This window comes from Antechinus flavipes, chromosome 3 (assembly GCF_016432865.1).
Source record: "Antechinus flavipes isolate AdamAnt ecotype Samford, QLD, Australia chromosome 3, AdamAnt_v2, whole genome shotgun sequence".
NCBI lineage: Eukaryota > Metazoa > Chordata > Mammalia > Dasyuromorphia > Dasyuridae > Antechinus > Antechinus flavipes.
This window is the reverse complement of record NC_067400.1, coordinates 88,746,964-88,762,737: the sequence shown is the minus strand read 5'-3', so window position 1 is coordinate 88,762,737 and position 15,774 is coordinate 88,746,964. Positions and strand designations below refer to the sequence as shown.

Sequence of the window (15,774 nt, the reverse complement as noted above, 5' to 3'; positions counted from 1 at the left end):
TCTATGGATTTAGCCTGCCAGTCAATGGTATATTCCTACTCACGGAATATTTCTTTTTTCCTAGTTAATTGTGAATTCCACTAAGAAATTTGTCTTTTCCATCATTAATTGTTAAATATCCCTTTTCTTTTAACTATTTGCTTTCCCAACTCTATTTCATAGTTACTACTCTTGGTGTCTATTGTCTTCATTTTGTCTGTAACTTCTTCACCTAAATAAACCTGCCTTTTGCCAAATAGAATGCCTATAGTGAATTCTTCATGTGACCGAACCCTTAACATTTGGTGTTGAAATCCCAAACACATCATTTGGAACAATTGTTACCCTGAACACTTCATTTGGTGCCAGTTGCTCTCCTAAATCTTATCATTTGGTGGCTAAACCTGAAACACATCAGTTATACATAACTATTCACATTAGGCAGCTAGATGGTGTAGTGAATAGAACACCCAACCTAAAATCAGGGAAGTGTGAGTTCAAACCTAGCTTCAGATGCATGCTAGTTATGTGATCCTGACAAGTCACAAACTCTTGTGTCTGTTTCCTCATCTTTAAAATATGGATAATAATAGCACCTGCCTCACAGGGATGCTATGATCACATTTTGAATATGAGATCATATTTTAAAAGCTAAATGCATTTTGTAAATCTTTCAACTTTATAAATGCTATTATTATTATTCCTGTAAAATCTCACTTAATGGATGATCTTACCTTAAGGGGACACTAACTGATTCTAATTTTTTTTTAATTCCCCCTCTCCCCATACCTATTCATACTGAAAGTACTACTAAGAATAAGTGTGCTAGTTATTGAAATCTGTTTTACCTGTAGTCTGTCTACATATCTAACCTGTTATGTTTATATATTTATATAGGTTCATACATATTTACATATCTATAAAATACATTTTATGTAGTTATGTATGTATCTATGACATCACAAGCTTTTAGCCTTTAACTGGAGGTACCTATAGAGATGGAGGAGCCCCTTTCAGCCTTAAGTTTAGTCAATAGCTTAAGACTTTTGCTTTGTGTTTCTACCTATAACATCTGTCTGCTAGAAACCAGAATAAAACTTAAGTCTCAGTTATTTCATCTGTGTAATGCAGAAGAGGGGGTGGTTGACCTCCCTTCCTATTCATTCCAGCATTATGATTTTATGACATATTCAGCTTTTCCTACCTTCTAGTTGTCAGATGGCAATTATTTTTTTCTATAAAATTCTCCATGTTAGGTATAAACTTAGAGGTATCCAAAACATGAAAGACTAGAGAGTGTTTATAGCTTTCTCAATCTCCTAGCATGGAATGTTCCATTAAACTTTTAAAGGATTTCCTAAACTTCTGTATATGCTTCTGCAAAATGAAGTATTTAAGGATATACATTAACCATGGAATAATTTGATTTTTAATGGGTTCCTAAGTGCAGTGGTCTCCCAAAGGTTATCTGATATGAAATATATTGAAATGTATGAATTATGCCTAATTTCTAATGCTGCAACTATGCATTGTAAAACCAGAGAAACTGAGGCAAGCAGAGATTGATTTTAAATCATTAATGCGGAGTTTAAGCTAGTTGATCATATGGGACTCCATATGCATTCAATGCAGATAAACTGAGGCAGGGAACTTATATAGGGTTTTAGCTAATTAAGGTTTGCAAACAGAATACATAACCTGAATATACAATCTTATAGGGGAAACAAAGGCAGATAAGGAAGAGTGAGGAGTCTGGGAAGATGGACAGGCCATAATTCCAGGAAAGAATCATAACTTAATCCTGACAAGATAGAGGTCAAGATAAGAAGGTCGAGGGCAGGAGACAGGAAGGCGAGGGGCAATACTCAAAAGGAAGGGGAATTGTCCTAGCAAGGATCGAGATAATGTACCTAGAGTTTATGACACGGTGGTATGTAAAGGTGGTCAGAGCTTCAAGGTTTTTCCTAAATTCTTTTTTTAAACCCAATTTCTAGTCCGAATGGCAAGGAATGGAGGTGGCTATGATTTTTTTTTTTATTCAGGGCTCAACAATGTAATATCATCAATTAAAAAAGGAGATATAAACTCAATCTCTATAGAATTTCAGCAAGGGCAAAAATGAGGGTATTGTAGGATTCAGTGCCCAATGGAAGCTGAGGGAAAATGATTAGTGTTTACAGTGTGCCAGTAGAACTTGTTAAAGAGCTGGGCAAAGGCTTAGATATCAGATAGAATAGGGAAAACTTGTGGTTCAGAATGAATCTCTCGCCTTAAATGTTCTAAAGTAAAATGTGATTGTAATTCATTTAAAAAATTATATTGTATTACTTAGGAAGACTGTGTGATTCCTCAAAAGGGTGGGGGTCTTTAAAAATAGAATTGATTCTCACCTTTCTGAGATGATATGATATATTCTTGTCCAAGGTCAAGGAAATGGAATAATTTTTTTTCTTTCTGATTTCTTCCAGCTTTGTAATTTTAGAGAATGTAATCATTGCTGATGCTTAGTAATGATTAGGATATTCTTCCTTAGAGCATTACAAAACATTTGACTTGATGGTATCCATCCTGTTCTTTGAATGATCATCCTAACAAATGATTGGCATGAATCAGCCTTGCTGATTTAATGGATAGTTGAACTAAGTCACAAAGAGGTTAAGTACTCTCTCAATATAATATGAAGTCAGTTAACATTTAGAAGGTCTGAATTCAAATGGGGCCTAATTCTTCAGCTGCTCCCTAAGGGATTTAAGACCACTATTTTACATGCACAAATCCAGTACTTAATGACTTGATTAGCAGGACATCTAGAAGAGGTCTCTGAGTGGCTTTGATGAAGTAGCAGCCTTGAATTAAGATGCAAATACCTGTTCTCTTTGTGGACACCAGTATACTTTCTCTGGCCTGCTTTTTTTTTTTTTTTTTTTTTTTTTTTTTTTTTTTTTTTGTAAACTTTTATTTCCAGCAATATTTTAAGTTAATTACAGGCATTCTAAAAGCTCCCACACTTCTGTGTAGTACTTTTTAATGCACTGTGATTAAAAAAAAATTAACCACTGGTTGTTGACCATCATTCTCTTTTCTGTGGGCTGCGCATAAGTAGTATACCAACCATGTGCTCTAATGAAATGGACATAAAAAGTATTCCCCCAAAGATTTAAGAGAACCACATATTCTGTGTAATTGTTATTTTCCTGGTTAATCTCCTTTCCATTTGTGTACCTGCTGACTATTTTTAATTATGCTTCAATTACCCCGTGTTTTATAAATAACACAGTCTTTTTTTTTTTTTTTTTTTGCTCTTATTAGCTTGGATAGTTTGCAATGCCCCATATTATTATGCAAGCATTGTATGGTTTCCTAAAAATAGCCAGGTAATTTTTTGTGGTGAATTTATTCGATTAACAGCACAACTAGTAATGAAAGTACAAATTAAAGGTTCTGATAAAGGCCTCATTTCCAAAATATATAGAGAACTGACTCAAATTTATAAGAAATCAAGCCATTCTCCAATTGATAAATGATCAAAGGATATGAACAGACAATTTTCAGATGAAGAAATTGAAACTATTACCACTCACATGAAAGAGTGTTCCAAATCACTATTGATCAGAGAAATGCAAATTAAGACAATTCTGAGATATCACTACACACCTGTCAGATTGGCTAAGATGACAGGAAAAAATAATGATGAATGTTGGAGGGGATGCGGGAAAACGGGGACACTGATGCATTGTTGGTGGAGTTGTGAATGAATCCAACCATTCTGGAGAGCAATCTGGAATTATGCCCAAAAAGTTATCAAACTGTGCATACCCTTTGATCCAGCAGTGTTTCTATTGGGCTTATACCCCAAAGAGATACTAAAAAAGGGAAAGGGACCTGTATGTGCCAAAATGTTTGTAGCAGCCCTGTTTGTAGTGGCTAGAAACTGGAAAATGAATGGATGCCCATCAATTGGAGAATGGCTGGGTAAATTGTGGTATATGAATGTTATGGAATATTATTGCTCTATAAGGAATGACCAGTAGGATGAATACAGAGAGGCTTGGAGAGACCTACATGGACTGATGCTAAGTGAGATGAGCAGAACCAGGAGATCATTATACACTTCGATAACAATATTGTATGAGGATGCATTCTGATGGAAGTGGATTTCTATGACAAAGAGACTTAACTGAGTTTCAATGGATAAATGATGGACAGAAACAGCTACACCCAAAGAAGGAATACTGGGAAATGAATGTGAACTATTTGCATTTTTGATTTTCTTCCCGAGTTATTTTTACCTTCTGAATCCAATTCTCCCTGTGCAGCGGGAGAACTGTTCGGTTCTGCAAATATGTATTGTATCTAGGATATACTGCAACATATTTAACATATATAGGGCTGCTTGCCATCTTGGGGGGGGGTGGAGGGAGGGAGGGGAAAAAACGAAACATAAGCTATTGCAAGGGATAATGTTGTATAAAAATTATCCTGGCATGGATTCTGTCAATACAAAGTTATTATTAAATAAAATAAAATTAAAAAAAAAAGTAATGAAAGTACAAAATTTATATGTACCTAATATAGTATGATGAGAGAAACATTTCATCATCATACCCTGGCATTCTTGTATTCTATCTACTTTATACAAAGATGGTCATGTTCTGTCAAGTGAGTAGCCATGTGTCCAAGGTGTCTGAGGTTTGGTGAGAATCTAATGAGATAACAAACTTATGTAAAAACACTTCAAAGAATTGTGAGACACTGAACCCATGTAAAATGTTGCTATTGCATTAAAATTTTGTGTTTTTTTTTTTCCTTTTGATTTTAGGAGCTAAAGCTCATGGTTAGATCAGAGAATGCAAGAGCAGAAAAAGGTGAGTACTGGTCAATATAAATATTTGACATTCTGATGCATTGATGTTCTTGGATCTAACATGACATCTTTTATCTTCAGCTATGATGGACTATCCTTTGTTGGATTTCCCCAGGAAAAACCAGCCATTTGCTCATCTCACCATTAATGGCACCAATATTCCCTCGGGTAAGTTATCTGGGCATCCAGCCAAAAAAGCATTTCTGAGACTCTTATTAGCCATTTGAATACTCAAAGCTCCCAACTAGTCACTAGATCACTGCAAAATCTTTGTTCCACCAAAGAGCATTTGCTCTTAAGATGACAAAGATTGAAATTTTACTTTACCAGAAAATACTTAGTTTGTATTTTCAGCTGATATTGCATATTGCTTATTGCCAACAAGTACTTATTGATACCATCTTGGTCCATAAGCATGCTGTGTTCACTCAAACTAAAAAAAAGTGCAGGTATAACTGTTGTTGAAAAGGGTAATAGATGCCTTTTGAGAATTGTTTGTATTCTTTCACATACCTAGATTGTGTTGACTTAGCTGTCTTTTGCAATGGTCTAGCTGGAGTCTAGCTAGTGGAAAAACTTTGTGTCTGTCCTAAGAATGAAGCACTCCTGACAAAGTGAGGAATATCATAATTTTACTGTTATTATATAGCATTTAAAAATAAAACTTGCAGAATAACAAACTGAAGAATCATAAAATTTATATACAATGCTATTTGTAACATTTCCATAAAATTCTATGTGTAGCATGGAATACTGGACATTTTTAATAGCATTTTATTTACAAAACATTGCCATTCCTGTGTAAGAAGCAATATTTTACATTATTTCCACAAGAAAGATTTAGTAAAAAAAATTCTACTAATTTTTATTATAATTCTACTAAATCTATTAATCAATTTTCTGGGACATGAGAGAGTCAGACCTGAGACATCAGCACAGAAAACTCCTAGTGTGGAATCTTCCTCATATGGTACAGAACCTCAATTAATTATGTCTTCTAGAGTTGCCTGGGGACCTTGAGAGATTAAGGGAGTTGTTCTCAGATGTATAATTAGAAAATGTCAGAACCAGGATACATATATATATGTATATATAGTTTAAATAGATTTTTATTTCAGTCAGAACTACTGTTATTATATAGCATTTAAAAATAAAACTTGCAGAATAACAAACTGAAGAATCATAAAATTTATATACAATGCTATTTGTAACATTTCTATAAAATTCCATGTGTAGCATGGAATAGTGGACCTTTTTTATAGCTTTTTATTTATAAGACAGATGCATGGGTAATTTTTCAGCATTGACCCTTGCAAAACCTTCAGTTCCAAACTTTTCCCTTCCTTCCCCCCACCTCCACCCCCTCCCCTAAATGGCAGGTAGACCAATACATGTTAAATAAGTTAAAGTATATGTTAAATACACATATGTATACATATCCATACAGTTATTTTGCTTCACACAAAAAATTGGACTTAGAAATAAGGTTAAAATAACCTGAGAAGAAAATAAAAAATGCAAGCAGACAAAAACAGAGGGAGTAGAAATGCTATGTTGTGGTTCATACTCATTTTCTATAGTTCTTTCGCTGGATGTAGCTGGTTCTCTTCATTATTGAACAAATGGAACTGATTTGGTTCATCTCATTATTAAAGAGGGCCACATCCATCAAAATTGATCATCTTATAATATTGTTGTTGAAATATATAATGATCTCCTGGTCCTGCTCATTTCACTCAGCATCAGTTCATGTAAGTTACTCTAGGCCTTTTTGAAATCATATCAGGATATATATTAATAATGACAACATTAACATATTAATCTATATTTTTCCATAGTGTTTATGATTATATATAATATATATGTAATATCAATGAATGTAATATATGACACATAATAATGATATATAATATTGATATTATATAATAATATCATTAATATTATATATATACATAATAAATAAGAGTGAGACTTGGATATCTAGAACCCTCCAGAAATGAGTTATTCTGCATGGCTACAATTTCCAGATAAGTGAGAATTTATTACTTTAGTTACCAAAAGTTCAAAAAATCAATTTTGCATTGAAACCTTTATGAAATAGATATTTCTCTATAGGAATAAGTAACATATTCTGAATGTCATTTAAAATTTTCTTAAAATTAATGTCATTATGGCACTAATCTACAGTGACATCATCAAGCATATTGATGTACATACTAAATGATTTAATTTTTCTATGCTTTTAGTACTTGTGTCTGTTTTCCTCTCATGCTTTCAGCTTCCACCTCTCCCTGCTGTCAGAATAACTTTTTTCCTACTTTTATTTTGTTGGCTTTTACTTCCTGTAGATTTAGAAAGCCAGACTCATGAGAAACATGAGAGTGTGGCAAGTATTCTCTGAGTGAGGATTTGAGGTGTTCTCCTATCAGTCAGGTACATAGACTTTATTTGGTGTGCCTAGATCTTATAAACTTGAGGGTAAGCTTGTGCAGTTTGTGCTAGACCTGACCAATGAAATGGATTCTAAATATGTTTCATCGACATTTTATCTTTAGTTTCTCTCCATCTCCAAAAGTTGTATACTAATTTGCTCTAATGACTGAAAGACTACTTTACATATTAGCACATTTAAATGCAATCAGCTTAATAATGAAACATCACTGTTTACAATATGAAAATACTTTTCTACATTTATCTTTTCAGGTTGTTTTAAATGACTTGTGATAAACTTTATGCTATGAGATATGCTGAAGTCTATTTGGCAATGGCAACCATACTTTTAGGTATAAAAATCTCTCAACAGGCATCTCATATAAATCATTGCCGAAAGGACAGAGCAGACTCTTGGATATTTGTGAGGTTTACTGAGTTTGTGCCTGAATGAAATGATTTGTATACTTTACTATTTAGGAAAATAAGATTTGCTCTTCTAACACAAACCATTTTCCCAAGCCTACTTATTCCTTAGTTTTGGTAGTCATCAATAATCAAAGGATCAATAATTCAGAGAAAGACTGCTATTAAGTTGTTTAAAATTAATTTTTAGGGGGCAATGAGAGATAACTTGGGGTAATAGTGTCTAAATCCTGTTACTGATTCTTACTAGTTTTACAATTATAGGCAAATTACTTAACTTTTCTGAATCCTTGCTAATTCTTGAAAATTCTTAAGTATCAAATGTAATATAATTTGCATTGCTGAAGAGAATTTCGACCTGAGACATACCTTAAAGTGCCTAAGTCAACAAAATCATTGACCTTGATGATGTTATGGAGCTATATTTTGTTTTGTGGGACAGTACCAAATAAGCATATAACTACAAAGAGAAATGAAAACCCAGCTCACTGCTAGCAGCAATATAGAAATCTCAGGCTTTAGAAGGCATAAACATCATTTTGCCCATATAATATTCACTGTTTCATTTTCGCTATACTGGCTATATCGATTTCCACTGACATCATTTCATTCTGCTTTCACATTTGTTTACAGTTATGACAGTGGTGGTTGGGGTAAAGAATTGGTCAAGCCCCATTAGTACAAAGTTTCTTGGCCAGACATTCCAAATTCTCTCTAGCCTGGATTCAATTTATCTCTTCAACCACTATCTCTCTGAACCAAATTTTTTAGCTTGACTGATCTTAATGTCTCGTTAGATTTCTATACACACTTCTGAATAGACCATTGTTCTTATCCTTGGTGAGCCTGGAATGTTCTTATTCCCCTCCTTCTCTGTCTCCCCAAATTTCATGCATTTTTATCAATGAATTCCTTCTAATGTTTCTATCCCACCATGATCTCTCCTGCCTCTAAATTCCTCTGCCTTTACCTAAAGCACTTGTTTAACAGCAATGATACTGTATTCCCTTATGTTGCAGTGTGGTACAGTAAAAAGAACATTGGATTCACATTTACAAGTAGGTTGTGCTACTTACTAGCACGGTGATTTTGGACACTTTTTTCCAACCTCATCCAACCCCTTGGATTCTGTATGTGATCTGCCCTGCCTGCTGTATAAGGATCATAAATAAAGGAAAGTACTTTACAAAGTTAAAAGTAGCTATAAAAAGAATGAGAGAGGGCAGAAAAATTAACTTTCCTTATTTGTCTTAGCTGCCCAACTAGACTTAAGTTGTCTATTTTATCCCCATAGTGTACGTGTGATATACCTTTGTTCTTGTTCTGTCACATCTGACTCTGAGGCCCTTTTTGGCGTTTTCTTAGTTACTGGATACTTAGTTACTTAGATACTGGAATTGTTTGCCATTTCCTTTTCCAGCTCATTTTACAAATGAGGAAACAGAGACAAACAGGGTGAAGTGACTTACCCAGAGTCACATAACTTGTAAGTGTCTGAGGTTGGATTTGAACTCAAGTTTTCCTGTCTGTAGACTGAACACTCTATCCACTGTTCCACCTACTGTAGCACTTATATAATATGTATTTGATGAATAAATATGGAGCCTTCTTTAGTTTTTGGTAGGAATCAAAACTCTCATTAGACTAAATATATTTAGTGTAGGAATATTGAAGCTCAGCGATCACCTTTTGCCTTACCTACTTAATCCCCCTTTCCAAAATCCTATAACTTAGACCTTTACATCTGTCTTGATTTACCCAATATATACAGAAACTAGCTTTTCCTTTATTGTTCCCAATGCTGCTTACCCATTTGACCTGATAAAGCCTCACAAAGGACAGGATGTGGTATCACTGTGGTTGTTATTCATATAAATAACCATACTATAGTATGTCATATCAGAATAAATTCCTTCTCTAACCTTTTAATCATGACAAAAAAAGATCAAATAGCTGTAGCTATTTGAGTACAAACTTAAGGCAAGTTCTCCCAAGCCAGAAAACCTGGTGATTAATTGTGTCTGTTGCCCAAATGCCAGACTAACTAAGTTCCCAGTGGCCTATCTCCAGAAGAGTGAATACTCCATGACTATTTTTTTTTTAGTCACAACTAAACAGACTATCTCCTAATATGGATTGTAGAAGGAGTAGGTTACATTGTGCAATTGTCAAGGAAGTACCCACATTGGTAAAAATCACAGATCCTTTCAAGTAATAAAGAATAGCAGACTTTAAGGATTTGTAGGGCTGATGGGATGAAAAGAAGCCTTCAGAAGAATCAAATGCTATGAATTTCTTTCAGCTTCTTCAGGACACTATATTGTTTTCAGGAAGAAATGACTATTAGAGAATTTTTTTTCTCATTTAACTAATTAACTTTAAGGCCATGATCTTAAATAATGAGTTTGTGTTTGGAACTTAAAAGAGTTGGTTCCAACTAGGAAGCATCAATAAATCATCTCAGTGTGAATCAGTCCCTTTATGTTGTTTTTTTCCTTGGTCTTTCTGTTCTCAATTTCCCCCTTCATCCCCACCATGAATTCTTTTGATCCTATAATGATAATCACTAGCTTTATATAGGGTTTTAGAATATAAATGCAAAATGCATTATGTCTATAAGGACATACCAAAAGTCTCATTTTAAGCTTTAATAGTCCAAACTTCACTAAGATTTTTTGGAATACTCTAGACTTGGCAATTCTGATCAATAAAATGATCCAAGATAAGACCTCATGATGAAAAAATATGCTCTACCTCTAGAGAGAGAACTGATAATGTCTGAATGTGAATTGAAGTATAATTTTCTGTTTTTAATCTAACTTTTTGCTTTTTTGATAATATCTAATATAGAAATATGTCTTGAATGATTTCACATATATGATATCCTTTTGCTTGCCTTTCTCAGTGAGTGGAGAAAGGAGGGAGAGAATTTGGAACTCAAAATTTTAAAAAATAAAAAACTTAAAAATAAATAATGAAATTGAAAAAAATTAAAATCTTCAAGTCTATTCTTTCTCTCCTTTTTCTCTATCCAAATTGTATCACGTTATTGGGTTGACTGGTTTCTAATCCATTCTGCTATCCACTTCTATTTTATAGGTGAGTTTATCCCATTCACATTCACAGTTATGATTTCTAACTGTGTATTTCCCACTATCACCTTTTTAAAAATTTATTCTATTGTCTATTTTTATTCTCTATCCTCAAAAGTCTGTTTTATTTCTGACCACTATCTCCCTTAATCAGCCCTTTTATCATCAATGCAGTCCATATCTCTTATCTCCCTTTCCTTTCTATTGCTCTATTGGATAAAATAGATTCATATATTCAATTAGTGTGAACCAATTCTGATGAGAGTGAGGTTTAAGTCTGGTAAGGAGATTCTAGTAGCCATAGGAATGGGATTTCTTGGTATTAAACCTAAAAACTGAGGTATTGATTTTGTGTGGTCTGTCTTGGTGATATAAATGACTTTTCTAATTGGAGAGAGAGATTGTTAAGACTTTAATTTAAACTTTGCACCATGAACTAAAGGGAAGTTTGTTCTCTGCACTTGAGCAGCATTTCATATATAATAAAATCTTATTTGGAATGGTTGGATTTGGTTGTTTTGCTTAATTAAATGTGTTGGATAATACATGACTTTTGTGGAGGAGAAAGTTGTGAAGTAGATTGATAATGTAATTGGCATAGGCAGCTCCCAGTCAGGAAATTTCCTCTTCTAATTCAAATTGACTGCTTCTACAAGTTACGGTCAGAAAATTTCCTGTAAACACTCAGAGTTTTAATGACTTGCCCAGAGACACATGGTAGGTGTAAGAGGCCATATTTGAATCCTGACCTTCCCAACTCAGACATGCTCTCTCTCTTTTTATATTAAGCTTTTTATTTTTCAAAACATATGTATGGATAATTCTTTGACATTAACCCTTGCAAAACATTGTTTTCCAATTTTTCCCCTTCTTCCCTCATTCCCTCCCCTAGATGGCAAGTATATATTCAATATATGTTCAACATGGTAAAAATATATGTTAAACCCAATATATGCATATATATATTTATACAATTATCTTGCTGCACAAGAAAAATCAAACCAAAATGAAAAAAAAGAGAAAGAAAATAAAATGCAAGCAAATAACAACAAAAAGAGTGAAAATGCTATGTTGTGAACCACACTTAATTCCACAGTCCTCTCTCTTCATTGCAAAGTCATAGGAATGGTCTGAATCATGTCATTGTTGAAGAAAGCGAGGTCCATCAGAATTGATCATCAGAAATGATCATCAGATAATCTTGTTGTCAGGCCTATTCTCTATCCATAATGCTTTAAGAGTTACTAAATCTGTTTATTATTCATGAGTTATCAATTTGCAATCAATTTAAATGTAATACAAATTATCTGAATATAACTTTGTCCTTTATTTAGGAAGCATGTCAGATATTCTATGATTATTAGATATCATTATATAAATAGATATGTGGAATTGTCAGTTAGTATAGAGTTTGATCAATACTGACCATTGGATAGTAGTGACTACCATTTTTTGCCATGTAGGAATAAATTCATTATTCTGATAGACAATGTTCTGAGTAGAAAGTGAATAAACTTAGAGGTTTCATGTGACATTTCAGAGAATATTAGAAATTTATCACATAATGGATCCTTAGAAATTGAGTTTAATCTCTTCCATTTGTACACAAAGAAACTGAGGTCTAAAGAGATTAATACTTTGTTTAATTTCATGTAAAAAGCTAGTGTTACAGCTAGGCCTTCCCAGATCCCCTGATTTCCAGTCAAATGTTGTTTCCAAAAATAGTCCTTTGCTTTTTTGTTAAGTACAAGTAAGTTTTCTCCTCTGTTGAATCGTAGGTTTCAGTTATGAGTACAAATTAAATTTGAAAGAAGAATAAATAGGGAAAAAGGAAAAAAGATAGTAGGCAGCAATATGCTCACTGTTCTCTTTGCATAGAGCCACTGGAATTGAGTTTCTGATTTCCTCTTTTATGCACCTCAAATATCTCTTCATGAATTGAAAGTGAATGTTGATACAATTGATATGTATAAGCAAATGAAATAGTCAATTCTGGTGCAAATTTTGAAGCTCAATTACTTAATACTTTGGAATACTTATTGGTGATTTGCTTTCAAGTTCAAAGATCAATTGAATATCATACTCAAAAAAGGAACTAAATTTTAATTCTTTTTTCTTTTTTCTGTTGTGCTTAGGCTCCAGAAAAGTGAATCTTTCTTCCTGGTACCATGACAGAGGTTGGGCAAATATATCAAATATGACTTTCAGCAATGGGAAACTAAGAGTAAACCAAGATGGCTTCTACTATCTCTATGCCAACATCTGCTTCAGACATCATGAAACTTCTGGTAGTCTGGACACAGAATTTCTTCAGCTGATGGTCTATGTCACTAAAACCAACATGAAAATCCAAAATTCGGATACTTTGATGAAAGGAGGAAGCACTAAATATTGGTCAAAAAAATCAGAATTCCACTTTTACTCCATAAATGTAGGAGGATTTTTTAAACTGAGGGCTGGTGAAGAAATAAGTATCCAGGTATCCAACCCATCATTATTGGATCCTGCTCAAGATGCAACTTATTTTGGGGCTTTTAAAGTTCGAGATATAGATTGAGCCACAAGTTTTACTAGTAGTAATTATACATTTCCTAGGATGTTGTTAATTTTTAAAAATATGTCAGAAAGATGTTTCATAGCTGTGTCAGACTACTAGGAGACGTGAACTAGAGCCTTCTGAGGTTACCCTCAGATGTGTACATTTGACTGTGTGTACACATACAAAAGGAGTATTTGAACTCAAGATATATTCCAACATACAGGCTTTATTACACAATGGTTTATATATTTTGTAATAAATTCCTAGAATTAAACTGGAGTGTGGCATTTATGGTTACCTTCATGAAACACTGCATTTGGGCTATGAGAAGGGGCTATATTTGACGCCTAGTCTTGTTGCAGTTTCATGCCATTAGGATAGGATTTTATCCTAATTGTAAGAGGGGGAATAATATGAAAGGTTGAGTTCTTTTGAATTGTTACATCATGCTAGAACCTGCAAATAATTTTTTTCTAAAGAGGAAAGAAAAATATGTATTTTTATATAATATCTAAAATTATATTTCAGATGTAATGTTTTGTGCAAAATATGTAAATTATATTTGTGCTATAGTATTTGATTCAAAATATTTAAAATGTCTTGCTGTTGGCATATTTAATGTTTTAAATGTACAGACATATTTAACTGGTGCACTTTGTTAATCCCCTGGGGAAAACTTGCAGCTAAAAGAAAGAAAGATTGTTTGCTCATAGCAAATGTAATATATTTCTTTGTTCTTTTTAACTTAATAGATTTTTCAGACTTGTCAAGTCTATGCAAAAATTAAATGAATTCCATGAATAACGAGTAGAATGTTGGTCACCAGGTGCCTTTCAAATCTAGAAGCTAATTGACTTTAGGAAGCTGACATTGCCAAAAAGAATACATAATGGGCCATTGAAATCTGTCAAGAATATTTATGTAATTATTGAACAGGTGTTTTTCTACAAGTGCTGCAGATTATAGATTTTTGATTTTTCTTAAGTGTAAAGTTATCAGATGCATATTGGCCAAAGAAACCATCTTCAATTTAATAGGGATAATTTTATATTATACAATGAAAATATTTTCTTTTTCCTTTTGGTATAAAAATAAATTTATATTAAAAGATACTTTTAGATGCCATGGTTTCCTGTTATACTTGTTTTTCTCTGTGATACTTTTCTCCTCATTATACTATTTTGTAGTTTATAGCCTCTCCCCAAATTTTATTGGGAGAAACGTGGATTCAATTAAAAGTAAGGAATAAAGTCCATTAAATTAATGAACCCTTGAACTCTGATAAAATAAATGAGAGATTTGCATGTATATTGGTAATCACTAGTCAAAGAGGCTTTGCAAGTTAAAAAGCGGGAACCTATACTTATACTGAAGAAGAAATATACTTAACACTAGGTCAAAGTACCCTTGGGAACAATCAGCCATTTGCTCAGTGACCTATGGGATCACCTGCCATTTTAATACTTTTTTTTTTCCATTGTGGAAAAGGAAGCAATGAGGGCCTCATGGACTAGCATCATGGGAATTTGCCTTTGGGAAGCAACTTAATGTTGGTGGACTAATTAAAGGCAAATGATATAAGAGAAGGAGCCACCTGATGAAGATCGGTTTGTAATAATTATGGTGTAACCTTGGCACTAAAAGACATGGAGTTCTGTGATAGTAACAGGAGGGAAAATAATAATCAAATGCTATTGTAAGAAATATTGAGTAATACTGAGCCCCAAGTCATACCTAAAATATATTAATTCAGGTTTATTAAAAAAAAAAAAAACTAACCATGTTATCCAGAAAAGTCAACATAGACTCATAGAAACTAGAAACTTCAAAATAAGTCTATGAGGAAGACTGCTCTGTTGAAAGCTACTTGAGGGCAGGAACATTTTAGTCATTTTTGTCTTTGCATCCCTAATGCCTAGAACAATACTTAGTACATAGTAAGTATGGTAAATATGTAGGTAGGTAAATATGCAGATGTATGTGTGTGTGTGTGTGTGTGTGTGTGTGTGTGTGTGTGTGTGTAGGTAAATTCTCTTGAAATGAATTGAATTTTTTGTTCCTGTAAAATGTAATGTAAATTTAATGTAAATAAAATGTAACCTCCTTGAGGGCAGGAACTGTTTGTTCTTAACTTCATTATTGTATTCTTAATGCCTAGCACAGTTTGGATTGAAAATAGAGGTTTTTTTTCCTCTCCAGAAATGATATGTTTGACTAGAGCATCTAAAGTGCTGATTGCTCCTCACTATTGACCCTCTTTTTTCCCCCCACCAAAATATCTTTGTTTTTCTCTATTTTTTTCTTACTTTCATGATTTTTCTTTCCCTTCTTTCTTTTATTTTATCCTTTCCTCAATTTGGTTTAAGGAAAACATTCTGTAAGCTTTTAAGTCCTGAATAAAGGTGAGTTATTATTTTACCCTGTCCATGCCCTAGGATTCTCAG

General features: G+C 33.3%; 1 protein-coding gene across 1 annotated transcript in view; it reads left to right on the top strand.

The window, feature by feature from the left end:
- Positions 1-15,313, top strand: part of TNFSF11 (TNF superfamily member 11) — a 51,453-nt gene extending 36,140 nt beyond the window's left edge. Inside the window, exons 3-5 of the mRNA XM_051983866.1 lie at positions 4,799-4,844; positions 4,925-5,011; positions 12,927-15,313. Of these exons, the coding sequence (XP_051839826.1) occupies positions 4,799-4,844; positions 4,925-5,011; positions 12,927-13,348 (555 nt within the window). The 3' untranslated portion in view covers positions 13,349-15,313. The remainder of the gene's footprint in view (positions 1-4,798; positions 4,845-4,924; positions 5,012-12,926) is intronic.
- Positions 15,314-15,774: the final 461 nt, after the last annotated feature.